Source organism: Ranitomeya variabilis, chromosome 8 (assembly GCF_051348905.1).
Source record: "Ranitomeya variabilis isolate aRanVar5 chromosome 8, aRanVar5.hap1, whole genome shotgun sequence".
Lineage (NCBI taxonomy): Eukaryota > Metazoa > Chordata > Amphibia > Anura > Dendrobatidae > Ranitomeya > Ranitomeya variabilis.
In genome coordinates, this window is record NC_135239.1 from 216,476,135 (window position 1) to 216,490,137 (window position 14,003).

At 51.1% G+C, this 14,003-nt stretch overlaps 2 protein-coding genes across 2 annotated transcripts in view; both read right to left on the reverse strand.

Moving 5' to 3' along the window:
- DCAF1 (DDB1 and CUL4 associated factor 1) overlaps positions 1 to 625 on the reverse strand; it is a 28,974-nt gene extending 28,349 nt beyond the window's left edge. The window contains exon 1 of the mRNA XM_077277047.1: positions 384 to 625. The gene's annotated coding sequence lies outside the window, so the exon portion shown is untranslated. The remainder of the gene's footprint in view (positions 1 to 383) is intronic.
- A 9,543-nt stretch (positions 626 to 10,168) lies between these two features.
- RAD54L2 (RAD54 like 2) overlaps positions 10,169 to 14,003 on the reverse strand; it is a 35,559-nt gene continuing 31,724 nt past the window's right edge. Inside the window, exons 15-22 of the mRNA XM_077277051.1 lie at positions 13,437 to 13,536; positions 13,145 to 13,350; positions 12,899 to 13,074; positions 12,574 to 12,770; positions 12,303 to 12,496; positions 12,110 to 12,199; positions 11,734 to 11,826; positions 10,169 to 11,633 (exon numbers count right to left, since the gene is read on the reverse strand). Coding sequence (XP_077133166.1) covers positions 10,825 to 11,633; positions 11,734 to 11,826; positions 12,110 to 12,199; positions 12,303 to 12,496; positions 12,574 to 12,770; positions 12,899 to 13,074; positions 13,145 to 13,350; positions 13,437 to 13,536 — 1,865 coding nt within the window. The 3' untranslated portion in view covers positions 10,169 to 10,824. The remainder of the gene's footprint in view (positions 11,634 to 11,733; positions 11,827 to 12,109; positions 12,200 to 12,302; positions 12,497 to 12,573; positions 12,771 to 12,898; positions 13,075 to 13,144; positions 13,351 to 13,436; positions 13,537 to 14,003) is intronic.

Consider the following 14,003-nt stretch of genomic DNA (forward strand, 5'->3'; position numbering starts at 1 on the left):
CTCCTCCTCTCCCGTCAGTCTCTTCTCCTCCTCTCCCGTCAGTCTCTTCTCCTCCTCTCCCGTCAGTCTCCTCTCCCGTCAGTCTCTTCTCCTCCTCTCCTGTCAGTCTCTTCTCCTGTCAGTCTCCTCTCCCGTCAGTCTCTTCTCCTCCTCTCCCGTCAGTCTGTTCTCCTCCTCTGCCCTCAGTCTCTCCTTCTCCTCCTCTCCCGTCAGTCTCTTCTCCTCCTCTGCCCTCAGTCTCTCCTTCTCCTCCTCTCCCGTCAGTCTCTTCTCCTCCTCTGCCCTCAGTCTCTCCTTCTCCTCCTCTCCCGTCAGTCTCTTCTCCTCCCCCGGTTCCGTTATGTCCAGTGTCTCCGCTGTTCCCCGGTGTGTCGGTCTCTCACCTCTCGGCCGCTGTGCCTCACGTTCTCAGCTCTTGTGTCGCACGGTTCTTACGTCACCGTGTACGAGCCTTGTCTGTCCCTCTACAAACAATCCCACCCCTAACGCGCACAGGACTCTGGGTAGTGCAGTCCAATGGTGACGCTAATGCAAAGGCAGTTGTCGGACATGTTTCGAATGGAGAATCCGATTAAATGTCGTCCGCCATATTGTGACTGGCGGGCGGTTATTCATTTCTAGGTCATTCCCGCCTTTTCAGACGCCTCAGAGCTCATCTTCAGAACTAGGAATATCGACCAATCAGCATTCAGCGTCTTCAATGTGATTGGTTGAAATTAGGAATCGCTGCTTGACTGCCTCACTTTATGAATTTCATGTCAGCACTGCAGCAGGGTTGTCATGGAAACAGTCCATCCCCCAACTACTAATGTCAGAGCAGAGGTCCGTGAGATGGAACACTAGAAGGTGCCAGAAGTATACCCCAGAGCTGCACTCACTATTCTGCTGGTGCACACACTGTGTACATACATTACTGATCCTGAGTTACATCCTGTATTATACTCCAGAGCTGCACTCACTATTCTGCTGGTGCAGTCACTGTGTACATACATTACTGATCCTGAGTTACATCCTGTATTATACCCCAGAGCTGCACTCACTATTCTGCTGGTGCAGTCACTGTGTACATACATTACATTACTGATCCTGAGTTACATCCTGTATTATACCCCAGAGCTGCACTCACTATTCTGCTGGTGCAGTCACTGTGTACATACATTACATTACTGATCCTGAGTTACATCCTGTATTATACCCCAGAGCTGCACTCACTATTCTGCTGGTGCAGTCACTGTGTACATACATTACATTACTGATCCTGAGTTATATCCTGTATTATACCCCAGAGCTGCGCTCACTATTCTGCTGGTGCAGTCACTGTGTACATACATTACATTACTGATCCTGAGTTACATCCTGTATTATACCCCAGAGCTGCACTCACTATTCTGCTGGTGCAGTCACTGTGTACATACATTACATTACTGATCCTGAGTTACATCCTGTATTATACTCCAGAGCTGCACTCACTATTCTGCTGGTGAAGTCACTGTGTACATACATTACATTACTGATCCTGAGTTACATCCTGTACTATACTTCAGAGCTGCACTCACTATTCTGCTGGTGCAGTCACTGTGTACATACATTACATTACTGATCCGGAGTTACATCCTGTATTATACCCCAGAGCTGCACTCACTATTCTGCTGGTGCAGTCACTGTGTACATACATTACATTACTGATCCTGAGTTACCTCCTGTATTATACCCCAGAGCTGCACTCACTATTCTGCTGGTGCAGTCACTGTGTACATACATCACATTACTGATCCTGAGTTACATCCTGTATTATACCCCAGAGCTGCACTCACTATTCTGCTGGTGCAGTCACTGTGTACATACATCACATTACTGATCCTGAGTTACCTCCTGTATTATACCCCAGAGCTGCACTCACTATTCTGCTGGTGCAGTCACTGTGTACATACATTACATTACTGATCCTGAGTTACATCCTGTATTATACCCCAGAGCTGCGCTCACTATTCTGCTGGTGCAGTCACTGTGTACATACATCACATTACTGATCCTGAGTTACCTCCTGTATTATACCCCAGAGCTGCACTCACTATTCTGCTGGTGCACTCACTGTGCACATACATTACTGATCCTGAGTTACCTCCTGTATTATACCCCAGAGCTGCACTCACTATTCTTCTGGTGCAGTCACTGTGTACATACATTACATTACTGATCCTGAGTTACATCCTGTATTATACCCCAGAGATGCGCTCACTATTCTGCTGGTGCAGTCACTGTGTACATACATCACATTACTGATCCTGAGTTACCTCCTGTATTATACCCCAGAGCTGCACTCACTATTCTGCTGGTGCAGTCACTGTGTACATACATTACTGATCCTGAGTTACATCCTGTATTATACTCCAGAGCTGCACTCACTATTCTGCTGGTGCAGTCACTGTGTACATACATTACATTACTGATCCTGGGTTACATCCTGTATTATACCCCAGAGCTGCACTCACTATTCTGCTGGGGCAGTCACTGTGTACATACATTACATTACTGATCCTGAGTTACCTCCTGTATTATACCCCAGAGCTGCACTCACTATTCTGCTGGTGCAGTCACTGTGTACATACATTACATTACTGATCCTGAGTTACATCCTGTATTATACCCCAGAGCTGCACTCACTATTCTGCTGGTGCAGTCACTGTGTACATACGTTACATTACTGATCCTGAGTTACCTCCTGTATTATAACCCAGAGCTGCACTCACTATTCTGCTGATGCAGTCACTGTGTACATACGTTACATTACTGATCCTGAGTTACATCCTGTATTATACCCCAGAGCTGCACTCACTATTCTGCTGGTGCAGTCACTGTGTACATACGTTACATTACTGATCCTGAGTTACATCCTGTATTATACCCCAGAGCTGCACTCACTATTCTGCTGGTGCAGTCACTGTGTACATACATTACATTACTGATCCTGAGTTACCTCCTGTATTATACCCCAGAGCTGCACTCACTATTCTGCTGGTGCAGTCACTGTGTACATACATTACATTACTTTTCCGAGGATACATCCTGTATTATACTCCAGAGCTGCACTCACTATTCTGCTGGTGCAGTCACTGTGTACATACATTACATTACTGATCCTGGGTTACATCCTGTATTATACCCCAGAGCTGCACTCACTATTCTGCTGGTGCAGTCACTGTGTACATACATTACTGATCCTGAGTTACATCCTGTATCATACTCCAGAGCTGCACTCACTATTCTGCTGGTGCAGTCACTGTGTACATACATTACATTACTGATCCTGTGTTACCTCCTGTATTATACCCCAGAGCTGCACTCACTATTCTGCTGGTGCAGTCACTGTGTACATACATTACTGATCCTGAGTTACATCCTGTATCATACTCCAGAGCTGCACTCACTATTCTGCCGGTGCAGTCACTGTGTACATACATTACATTACTGATCCCGAGTTACATCCTGTATTATACTCCAGAGCTGCACTCACTATTCTGCTGGTGCAGTCACTGTGTACATACATTACATTACTGATCCTGAGTTACATCCTGTATTACACCCCAGAGCTGCACTCACTATTCTGCTGGTGCAGTCACTGTGTACATACATTACATTACTGATCCTGAGTTACATCCAGTATTATACCCCAGAGCTGCACTCACTATTCTGCTGGTGCAGTCACTGTGTACATACAGTACATTACTGATCCTGAGTTACATCCTGCATTATACCCCAGAGCTGCACTCACTATTCTGCTGGTGCAGTCACTGTGTACATACACTACATTACTTATCCTGAGTTACATCCTGTATTATACCCCAGAGCTGCACTCACTATTCTGCTGGTGCAGTCACTGTGTACATACATTACATTACTGATCCTGAGTTACATCCTGTATTATACTCCAGAGCTGCACTCACTATTCTGCTGGCGCAGTCACTGTGTACATACATTACATTACTGATCCTGAGTTACATCCTGTATTATACCCCAGAGCTGCACTCACTATTCTGCTGGCGCAGTCACTGTGTACATACATTACATTACAGATCCTGAGTTACCTCCTGTATTATACCCCAGAGCTGCACTCACTATTCTGCTGGTGCAGTCACTGTGTACATACATTACTGATTCTGAGTTACATCCTGTATTATACCCCAGAGCTGCACTCACTATTCTGCTGGTGCAGTCACTGTGTACATACATTACTGATTCTGAGTTACATTCCTGTATTATACCCCAGAGCTGCACTCACTATTCTGCTGGTGCAGTCACTGTGTACATACATTACATTACTGATCCTGAGTTACATCCTGTATTATACCCCAGAGCTGCACTCACTATTCTGCTGGTGCAGTCACTGTGTACATACATTACATTACTGATCCTGAGTTACCTCCTGTATTATACTCCAGAGCTGCACTCACTATTCTGCTGGTGCAGTCACTGTGTACATACATTACTGATCCTGAGTTACATCCTGTATTATATTCCAGAGCTGCACTCACTATTCTGCTGGTGCAGTCACTGTGTACATACATTACATTACTGATCCTGAGTTACATCATGTATTATACCCCAGAGCTGCACTCACTATTCTGCTGGTGCAGTCACTGTGTACATACATTACATTACTGATCCTGAGTTACCTCCTGTATTATACTCCAGAGCTGCACTCACTATTCTGCTGGTGCAGTCACTGTGTACATACATTACTGATCCTGAGTTACATCCTGTATTATATTCCAGAGCTGCACTCACTATTCTGCTGGTGCAGTCACTGTGTACATACATTACATTACTGATCCTGAGTTACATCATGTATTATACCCCAGAGCTGCACTCACTATTCTGCTGGTGCAGTCACTGTGTACATACATTACATTACTGATCCTGAGTTACCTCCTGTATTATACTCCAGAGCTGCACTCACTATTCTGCTGGTGCAGTCACTGTGTACATACATTACATTACTGATCCTGAGTTACATCCTGTATTATACTCCAGAGCTGCACTCACTATTCTGCTGGTGCAGTCACTGTGTACATACATTACATTACTGATCCTGAGTTACCTCCTGTATTATACTCCAGAGCTGCACTCACTATTCTGCTGGTGCAGTCACTGTGTACATACATTACATTACTGATCCTGAGTTACCTCCTGTATTATACTCCAGAGCTGCACTCACTATTCTGCTGGTGCACTCACTGTGTACATACATTACTGATCCTGAGTTACATCCTGTATTATATTCCAGAGCTGCACTCACTATTCTGCTGGTGCAGTCACTGTGTACATACATTACATTACTGATCCTGAGTTACATCATGTATTATACCCCAGAGCTGCACTCACTATTCTGCTGGTGCAGTCACTGTGTACATACATTACATTACTGATCCTGAGTTACCTCCTGTATTATACTCCAGAGCTGTACTCACTATTCTGCTGGTGCAGTCACTGTGTACATACATTACATTACAGATCCTGAGTTACATCCTGTATTATACTCCAGAGCTGCACTCACCATTCTGATACTTTGGAGCTGTAATCTCCCAGCATTCCTCGGTGTTCTGGTGAGTTGCATGCTGGGAGTTGAGCACTTTGCTGTACACGCATATATTTGCTTCCCGCATTAGAGGAATCACTGACAGACGATGTTTCTGTTTTTTTTTTTCAAGATTTAACATTTATTTTACAAAAAAGGAATTGATAAAGGCGTCGTCACCGCAGCACATGGAGCCTCCAGTAATTGGGCCATTTATTTTTTTTTCTTATATATATGGTTTAAAAAAAATGACAATGGGGCACGAGACGAAAGAAATAAATAGATATCTATAAACAGAGGTGAGTGGCGGTATAATGACCGTCCTGACACTGCGCCGAGGTCCCGGTGGTGGAGGTGCCGGCTCCTCTCCGCTGTCCCTGGCCGAGGTTCGCTGCACACGTTGTATTTGGCAAATTTGTGAGAGATGTTACAACGTCGAGGAACAAGAGGTCATAAAACGACCGGACATCACCGGGAGATCCTGAGCGTCTACCTAACTAGTGTTCTAAGAGCTGCGGCAGTACGGGGGTTAACTGCCGTCTGTCCAAAGATAGATCACGTGGGACCGCCATATCGCAGACAGGACCGCTGTCACAGATGGGACCGCTCTCACAGACAGGACCGCTGTCACAGACAGGACCGCCGTATCGCAGACAGGACCGCTGTCACAGATGGGACCGCCGTATCACTAACAGGACCGCTGTCACAGATGGGACCACCGTATCACAGGCAGGACCGCCGTCACAGATGGGACCGCCGTATCACTAACAGGACCGCTGTCACAGATGGGACCACCGTATCGCAGACAGGACCGCTGTCACAGACAGGACCGCCGTATCGCAGACAGGACCGCTGTCACAGACAGGACCGCCGTATCACTAACAGGACCGCTGTCACAGATGGGACCACCGTATCACAGGCAGGACCGCCGTCACAGATGGGACCGCCGTATCACAGACAGGACCACCGTATCACAGACAGGACCACCATATCACAGACAGGACCGCCATATCACAGACAGGACCGCTGTCACAGACAGGACCGCTGTCACAGACAGGACCGCCGTATCACTAACAGGACCGCTGTCACAGATGGGACCACCGTATCACAGGCAGGACCGCCGTCACAGATGGGACCGCCGTATCACAGACAGGACCACCGTATCACAGACAGGACCACCGTATCACAGACAGGACCGCCATATCACAGACAGGACCGCTGTCACAGACAGGACCGCCATATCACAGACAGGACCGCCGTATCACAGACAGGACCGCTGTCACAGACAGGATCGCTGTCACAGACAGGACCGCTGTCACAGACAGGACCGCTGTCACAGACAGGACCGCCATATCACAGACAGGACCGCCATATCACAGACAGGATCGCTGTCACAGACAGGACCGCTGTCACAGACAGGACCGCTGTCACAGACAGGACCGCCATATCACAGACAGGACCGCTGTCACAGACAGGACCGCCGTATCACAGACAGGACCGCTGTCACAGACAGGACCGCCATATCACAGACAGGACCGCTGTCACAGACAGGACCGCCATATCACAGACAGGACCGCTGTCACAGACAGGACCGCCATATCACAGACAGGACCGCTGTCACAGACAGGACCGCCGTATCACAGACAGGACCGCTGTCACAGACAGGACCGCCATATCACAGACAGGACCGCTGTCACAGACAGGACCGCCATATCACAGACAGGACCGCTGTCACAGATGGGACCGCCGTATCACTAACAGGACCGCTGTCACAGATGGGACCGCCGTGTCAGACAGGACCGCCGTATCACAGACAGGACCGCTGTCACAGATGGGACCGCCATATCACAGACAGGACCGCCGTATCACAGACAGGATCGCCATATCACTAACGGGACCGCTGTCACAGATGGGACCGCCGTGTCACAGACAGGACCGCTGTATCACAGACAGGACCGCGTATCAAAGATGGGACCGCGTATCACAGATGGGACCGCCATGTCGCAGACAGGACCGCGTATCACAGATGGGACCGCCATGTCGCAGACAGGACCGCGTATCACAGATGGGACCGCCATGTCGCAGACAGGACCGCGTATCGCAGACAGGACCGCGTATCGCAGACCGGACCGCCATATCGCAGACAGGACCGCCATATCGCAGACAGGACCGCCATATCGCAGACAGGACCGCCATATCGCAGAATTTGAACCCTGAATCTTATTCTTTTTGTATAGTTCGGTTTAGGATTTTATTAGGAATTTAAAGCCATTTGATCGTCAGTAATCTACCCGTCACATTTGGAAAGGGAATGGGAAAGAGTTAAACATTTCTTTAATACCATAAGACAGGATCGAGTTCTGTAACTATGGAGGGTTTTCGGCACAGGACGTCCCCCTCACCGGTCAGGACTAGTCCTCGCTGCTGCTCAGCCATTACTTGGTTGTATATGAGGTTGATCCCCGTGGCCGCTCCGCGCTGCTGCCGCCACTGATCACGGCTGCTGTGTGGATCCCCCGCACCTCTGCCATACAGGAAATCAGGATTTGTCCAGTTGAAAGTATTACACATGAAATCACCGCAGACGTAACTGATCAAAAAATGACGGAAAAATTGGAACGATATTTACAACCTCTGGATTCTCCAGTCCAGAGTCTGAGCTTCGTGCAGAAATCCCGGCACCTCCGACCTCGGCTGCTGTCACTGGGGTTATTAAGTCACTTGAGGAAGGAAATCCTCAGTCTGCTGCTGGCAGCTCCAGTGTAATCACCGACCAATGACGTCCCTGACGTGCTTGATGGCGACAAGTCCGGAGAAGCTGCAGCCACGGGAGACAAGTCCGGCGGCACTGCAGCCACAGGAGACATGTCCAGAGACGTTGCAGCTAAGGGAGACAGGTCCGGAGACACTGCAGCCACGGGAGACATGTCCGGAGACGCTGCTGCAGGAGACAAGTCCGGAGACTCTGCAGCCACGGGAGACAAGTCCGGTGACGCTGCAGCCACTGGAGATAAGTGCGGAGACGCTGCAGCCACGGGAGACAAGTCTGGAGACTCTGTAGCCACGGGAGACAAGTCCGGAGACGCTGCAGCCACGGGAGACAAGTCCAGAGACGCTGCAGCCACGGGAAACAAGTCCGGAGACGCTGCAGCCACGGGAAACAAGTCCGGAGACGCTGCAGCCACGGGAGACAAGTCCGGAGACGCTGCAGCCACGGGAGACAAGTCCGGAGACGCTGCAGCCACGGGAGACAAGTCCGGAGACGCTGCAGCCACGGGAGACAAGTCTGGAGACGCTGCAGCCACGGGAGACAAGTTCGGTGATGCTGCAGCCACAGGAGACAAGTCCTGAGACGCTGCAGTCACGAGAGCAGGTTTAGGCCATGCAGGAAGTACAAGGAATATGCAGCCTTTGGTTGTGTTGTAAAATGGCCGCACCAGTGTATCCATGATTGATCTATTGTGTACTGCAAGTGAAATTATATGTCATATATTGAGCTTGAGGCGTCAGAGTCTACACAAAATACCAGGAGACGTGTGCATGGCACAATATTCAATAGCCGGACCCCTCCTGTCTTCATTTCAGGTGCACTAACATCTCGATGTTAATTTGTTGGTGGAAACAGTGGGGTCCATTTCTCCAGTGTCCCTAGACATGTCCAAGCCACATGTTCCTCACACTACTGTGAGCCGCCAGTGTGGCCTAGACCTGAACCCCTAGCTGCAGCATTTCTGGATTTCTCTCCCGTGGCTGCAGCATTTCTGGATTTCTCTCCCATGGCTGTAGCATTTCCAAACTTATCTCCCGTGGCTGCAGCGTCTCCGGACTTGTCTCCTGTGGCTGCATCGTCTCCGGACTTGTCTCCCGTGGCTGCAGCGTCTCCGGACTTGTCTCCTGTGGTTGCATCGTCTCCGGACTTGTCTCCCGTGGCTGCAGCGTCTCCGGACTTGTCTCCTGTGGCTGCAGCGTCTCCGGTCTTGCCATCAGGGACGTCATTGGTCGGTGGTCACACGGAAGCTGCCGGCAGCGGATCCTGATGATTTGAACAATCAGCAGCAGAACCTTCCTCAGATGACCATTAATGACCTCAGTGACAGCAGCCGAGGCCGGAGGTGCCAGGATTTCTGCACGAGGTTCTGACTCTGGACTGGAGAATCCAGAGGTTGGGACAATTTAGTTTCCATCACTAGCAGACGAGTGACATCTCCGTCCTGTGATCTCCCATCATCCTTCTCCTTTTTGGGGCCATAATAGTAACCTGCGCTGTGTGAGGATAGCTGCGCATTTCCACAGCTAACCCAGCCGCCTCCTCGGTCACGGCCAATTCGCAGACGCAGGGGTCTGGCTTAGCTAGAGACTGAGCGGTTAGCTGTCCCTTTCACACCGAGCACATGGCAGCAGTGGAGCCCAGGGGGGATGTCTAGAGATCGGGCCCCCGTGATCAGTACATTGTGCCCCTTTCATGTATAATGTGGACGTGACAGAGGAGTTGTCCCCCAGGAATGGCGCAGCAATCAGGGGGTGTGCGAGCGGCAGATTTCCACCCCTTTCCCCTCACCCCACCTCCTATATTAACACTGTGCCCAAAACTGATGTCGGTCTCTGTACTTTATATCAGGTGACGAGGGAAAACGTACAATAAAAAAATAAGATTTAAAAGGAAATACAGTAAAATACCTGACGAACCGCAACGTATTAACCCCCTCCCTGCTGGGGGTGCGCTTTACACCCTGCCCGACAAATCTGTGACTAAACTTAATGCAGCAGAACTTCTCGAGGCGACTTCCTGCGACATCCGACGAGTCACTGACTACACGCAGGAAAGCGTCGGGCGAGCGGGGCGTCTGCGCACGGACCGTACGAACCCCCCACATCGGCGCACGCTCCTCCCTCACTGACGGCGGCTCAGTGCCGCTCTACGATGGTGGACGTTTGACTACAATGGCCGCTCCCTGTGCAGGACGGCGTCCCAGACCATCCTGACGATGTAGGAAAGCGTTTCGGAAGTTGAGTTTCTCTGGAAGTCTGACAACCGACACTCATTTTATCAGGTAGGTCATTAGTCCCGAGGAGGGGGGAGGTGCCCCCCGTCCTGTCCCCTTCCCTGTGGAATGACAAGAATGATGACTCTGTGCTTGTTGCCCCCGCAGCGCTTAGTCAGGGCCCTGGAGCGGTTCCCCCTACAACTGAAGATCCAGCGGAGTGGGGGGAGGCACAGTCCTCTGCCAATGCCTATCGGCACCGAGTCCTCACTGCCCTGGTACCTCCACCACGTCATCGTCTTTCCCATCCTCCTCGCTGGACTCCAGCTCGCCCTCGCCCAGAGGAAGGGAGCGGGAAGCAGCTCCGGCAGCTGGAGGTTGGTAGCCGGGCTGGGAGGAGAGGTAGCCAGGGAAGGTCGAAGCCGCGCTGTTAGTGGAGAGACCTCGGTTCAGCATTGAAGATGGAAATGGGGCAAACATTCGTGTCTGAGCGGGCAATGACTGTGTGAAGGGCATAGAGAAGGACGGGGGCAGAAGGTACGGGGGCACACTGGAGGAGGCTGAGGAGGTGCCTGAGGTGGGGGGCAGTAGGGGGTCAGGAACCATCGGGAGACCTAACTGTGGGTCCGATAGCAAGGAGGGCAGCTGAAAGTGGGGAGCACCACCGCCGGCCCCCATATACACAGAGTTCGCTGCCCTCGATAAGCTGTGATTCAGAGAGGAGGGAGTGACGCCAAACCCTGCCAAACCGGGGAAAGGCAGCTGGCTGAAGGGGTGCCGCTTACTGGACGACCACTGGCTGGACTGGTCCGGCAGCTCTTTGCGCTTTCTGGACTGTATTTTGGGCACCTGAATCACACCGTGAGGCTGAATGTTGGGGATCGGGAGCTGGGGGGCACTCTGTGAGCCGCGTGGCCCCGCGGCACGTGCATACTGCTGCAGCTCGCTCAGAATCTGCGGGCTGTCCGGAGAGAGCGGCCGTGATGGCTCCTCGCGGTCCTGGGAAGGGGAGCTAGACGTGTGACGCCCATTACTCACATAGGGCATTGGCTGACCTTGGCCCGGGCCCTGGGCACCTGCAGATGGAAACAGAGACAAGACAAGTAAGTCCTCGGTGTCAGGGAGGTTAGATCGGCTGCAATACTGGGGCTGAGGAATGAGAGGGCGGCGTATTACCTAACTGCATCGAACGCCGCAGTTCAGAACTTTTCTGTTTGCTGCTTGACCTGATGGCGAATATCCGCCCGTCACTGGTACGGATGTACGTTCCTGCAATGAAGAGGATAACAAAGCTGAGCGATACCGCAGAGTTATTAGGACTTCTGCTACTTTCTAATAACGCTGTGATTCCATTTCTTATTTCCAAGATCTCTGCTTGCTGTCAATAAATACTAAGACATTGTTATCTATCGGTAAGGAATCCTCTGTGATCACAAATCTCACTACTGTCCTAAATGCTGAAATCTGCTGACAGCAAGCAGAGATCTTCTAAATAATGAGGAATTTCAAAGACGTCTTAGCAAGTCACTAATGGTCAGCAGGCTCTCCTCACCTTTTGTTCCCCGGATAACGTGAATGCTCTCGCCCGCACTGATTCGCGCCTGCACGTCCGTGGATGTCGTCATTCCCGGTATTACAATATCTACAAGAGAGACCATCAGAATATGGACGGAGGGTCTCAGCATAAAAGCAATCTGAGCTGCCCACCACAGTGACCCCATGAGACCGCTGGCTCCAGCACCTACCTGTGGTGGTCACCACCTTCTGAACAATGACCCCCGCCCTCTGAAGGTAGTTCACTGGGAAGTTAAAGGAAGGGACAGAGCCGGAGGCAGAACCATGGCCGACAGGAATGTGCCGGGGCATCATGGGGATGGGTGTGGACTGCAGAGGTCGGACACTGGCCACCGGCCGATCGTCGCTCTTCAGCAATGGCCGCCTGGGATCAAACAAAAAGACAGTGAGCTCCTTAAGCTACAGGCACCGTGCGCGTCTTGTCGGCTCCTGCTCCCTCACCAGTTCCTCTGGCTGAAAGCTGGGATGTTTGCCAGGTTGTGGTCTGGTGCCGGGTAGTACTGGGTATAGGATGGCCGGGTGTAGGGCACAGATGCCCTCTTCTCCTCCTCATAGCTGCGCTTTGCCGCTTTCTTCTCAGCCAGAGTCAGTTTTTGTTCCTTACGATCCAGGAGAAGAGATTCGTGTTGGAAAGGATCCTGCAGGACGAGAGCGAAGGTGATGATGGAACAATGCGCGGACATTATGAATGACTGCAGGCGATGGGCCGGGGTGCAGGACGCGAGTCTCCCCCATGGTCGGGGCGGCGGTGCCAGGGGCGGCTCACCTTGGTGATCAGCTGAGGATACGCCGTACAAGCTTTCTGCAGCACAGTCTCATTGAATTTCTCGGGATCCAGGTGCTGACGGGACAGATCCGGTTCCTCTTCCACAAAATGCAGCAGATTCTCCACTTCTCGTCGGGTGAAGTTTACATCTGGGTTCAGGTCATCGACCACACGATCTGGAGAGAGACGGTGGCGTTACCTCCCCGGGCGCAGGACGCGGGGAGTCACCGTCAGCCGCACACTCACCTGACATGCCCTGCTTGGTGATCTGCCGGTCGTATATCTTCCTCTCTAAGGTGAAGTCAGACACTAGGCGGTAAATGTGACAAGGTTTCCGCTGGCCATATCTGTAGACGCGGCACACGGCCTGGGCGTCATGACACGGGTTCCACGAGGCATCAAACACAACCACTCGGTTAGCGCCAATCAGGTTGACACCCAGGCAGCCGGCACTGGAAAAAAACTGCTGTTGTCAGCTCCAGACTGATGGAAAAAGATCCATCATTGTCTGACAAGGCCTGCCCCCTCCCCCACTCACCGGGTGGACAACAGGAACAGCCAGACATTCTCATTACCGGGATCGTTAAACTGATTTATTAACCTCTCCCGTTCTGAGGCCGAAGTGCTTCCATCCAACCCTGATAAAAGAGAAGACGAGTAGAAAGCAATTAAAAAAATACAGAGGTCACGTCGGAGGTCTCCTGACAAATCAGATCCTTCCCTAATAAGCATCAAATGAAAGCACACTAAACTTTATGATGCAGTTTCAGCAGTGGCCACTAGATGTCAGCAGAGGACGCTAAACCAAGTCATGTTCTATTGCTCTTATCAGGGTGTGAGCGAAGGGTTAATGACAGGATCCATCTCTGCTGGGAAGGGTTAATGACAGGATCCATCTCTGCTGGGAAGGGTTAACGACAGGATCCATCTCTGCTGGGAAGGGTTAATGATAGGGGCCCTCTCTGCTGGGAAGGGTTAACGACAGGATCCATCTCTGCTGGGAAGGGTTAATGACAGGGGCCCTCTCTGCTGGGAAGGGTTAATGACAGGAGCCCTCTCTGCTGGGAAGGGTTAATGACGGGCCATCTCTGCTGGGAAGGGTTAA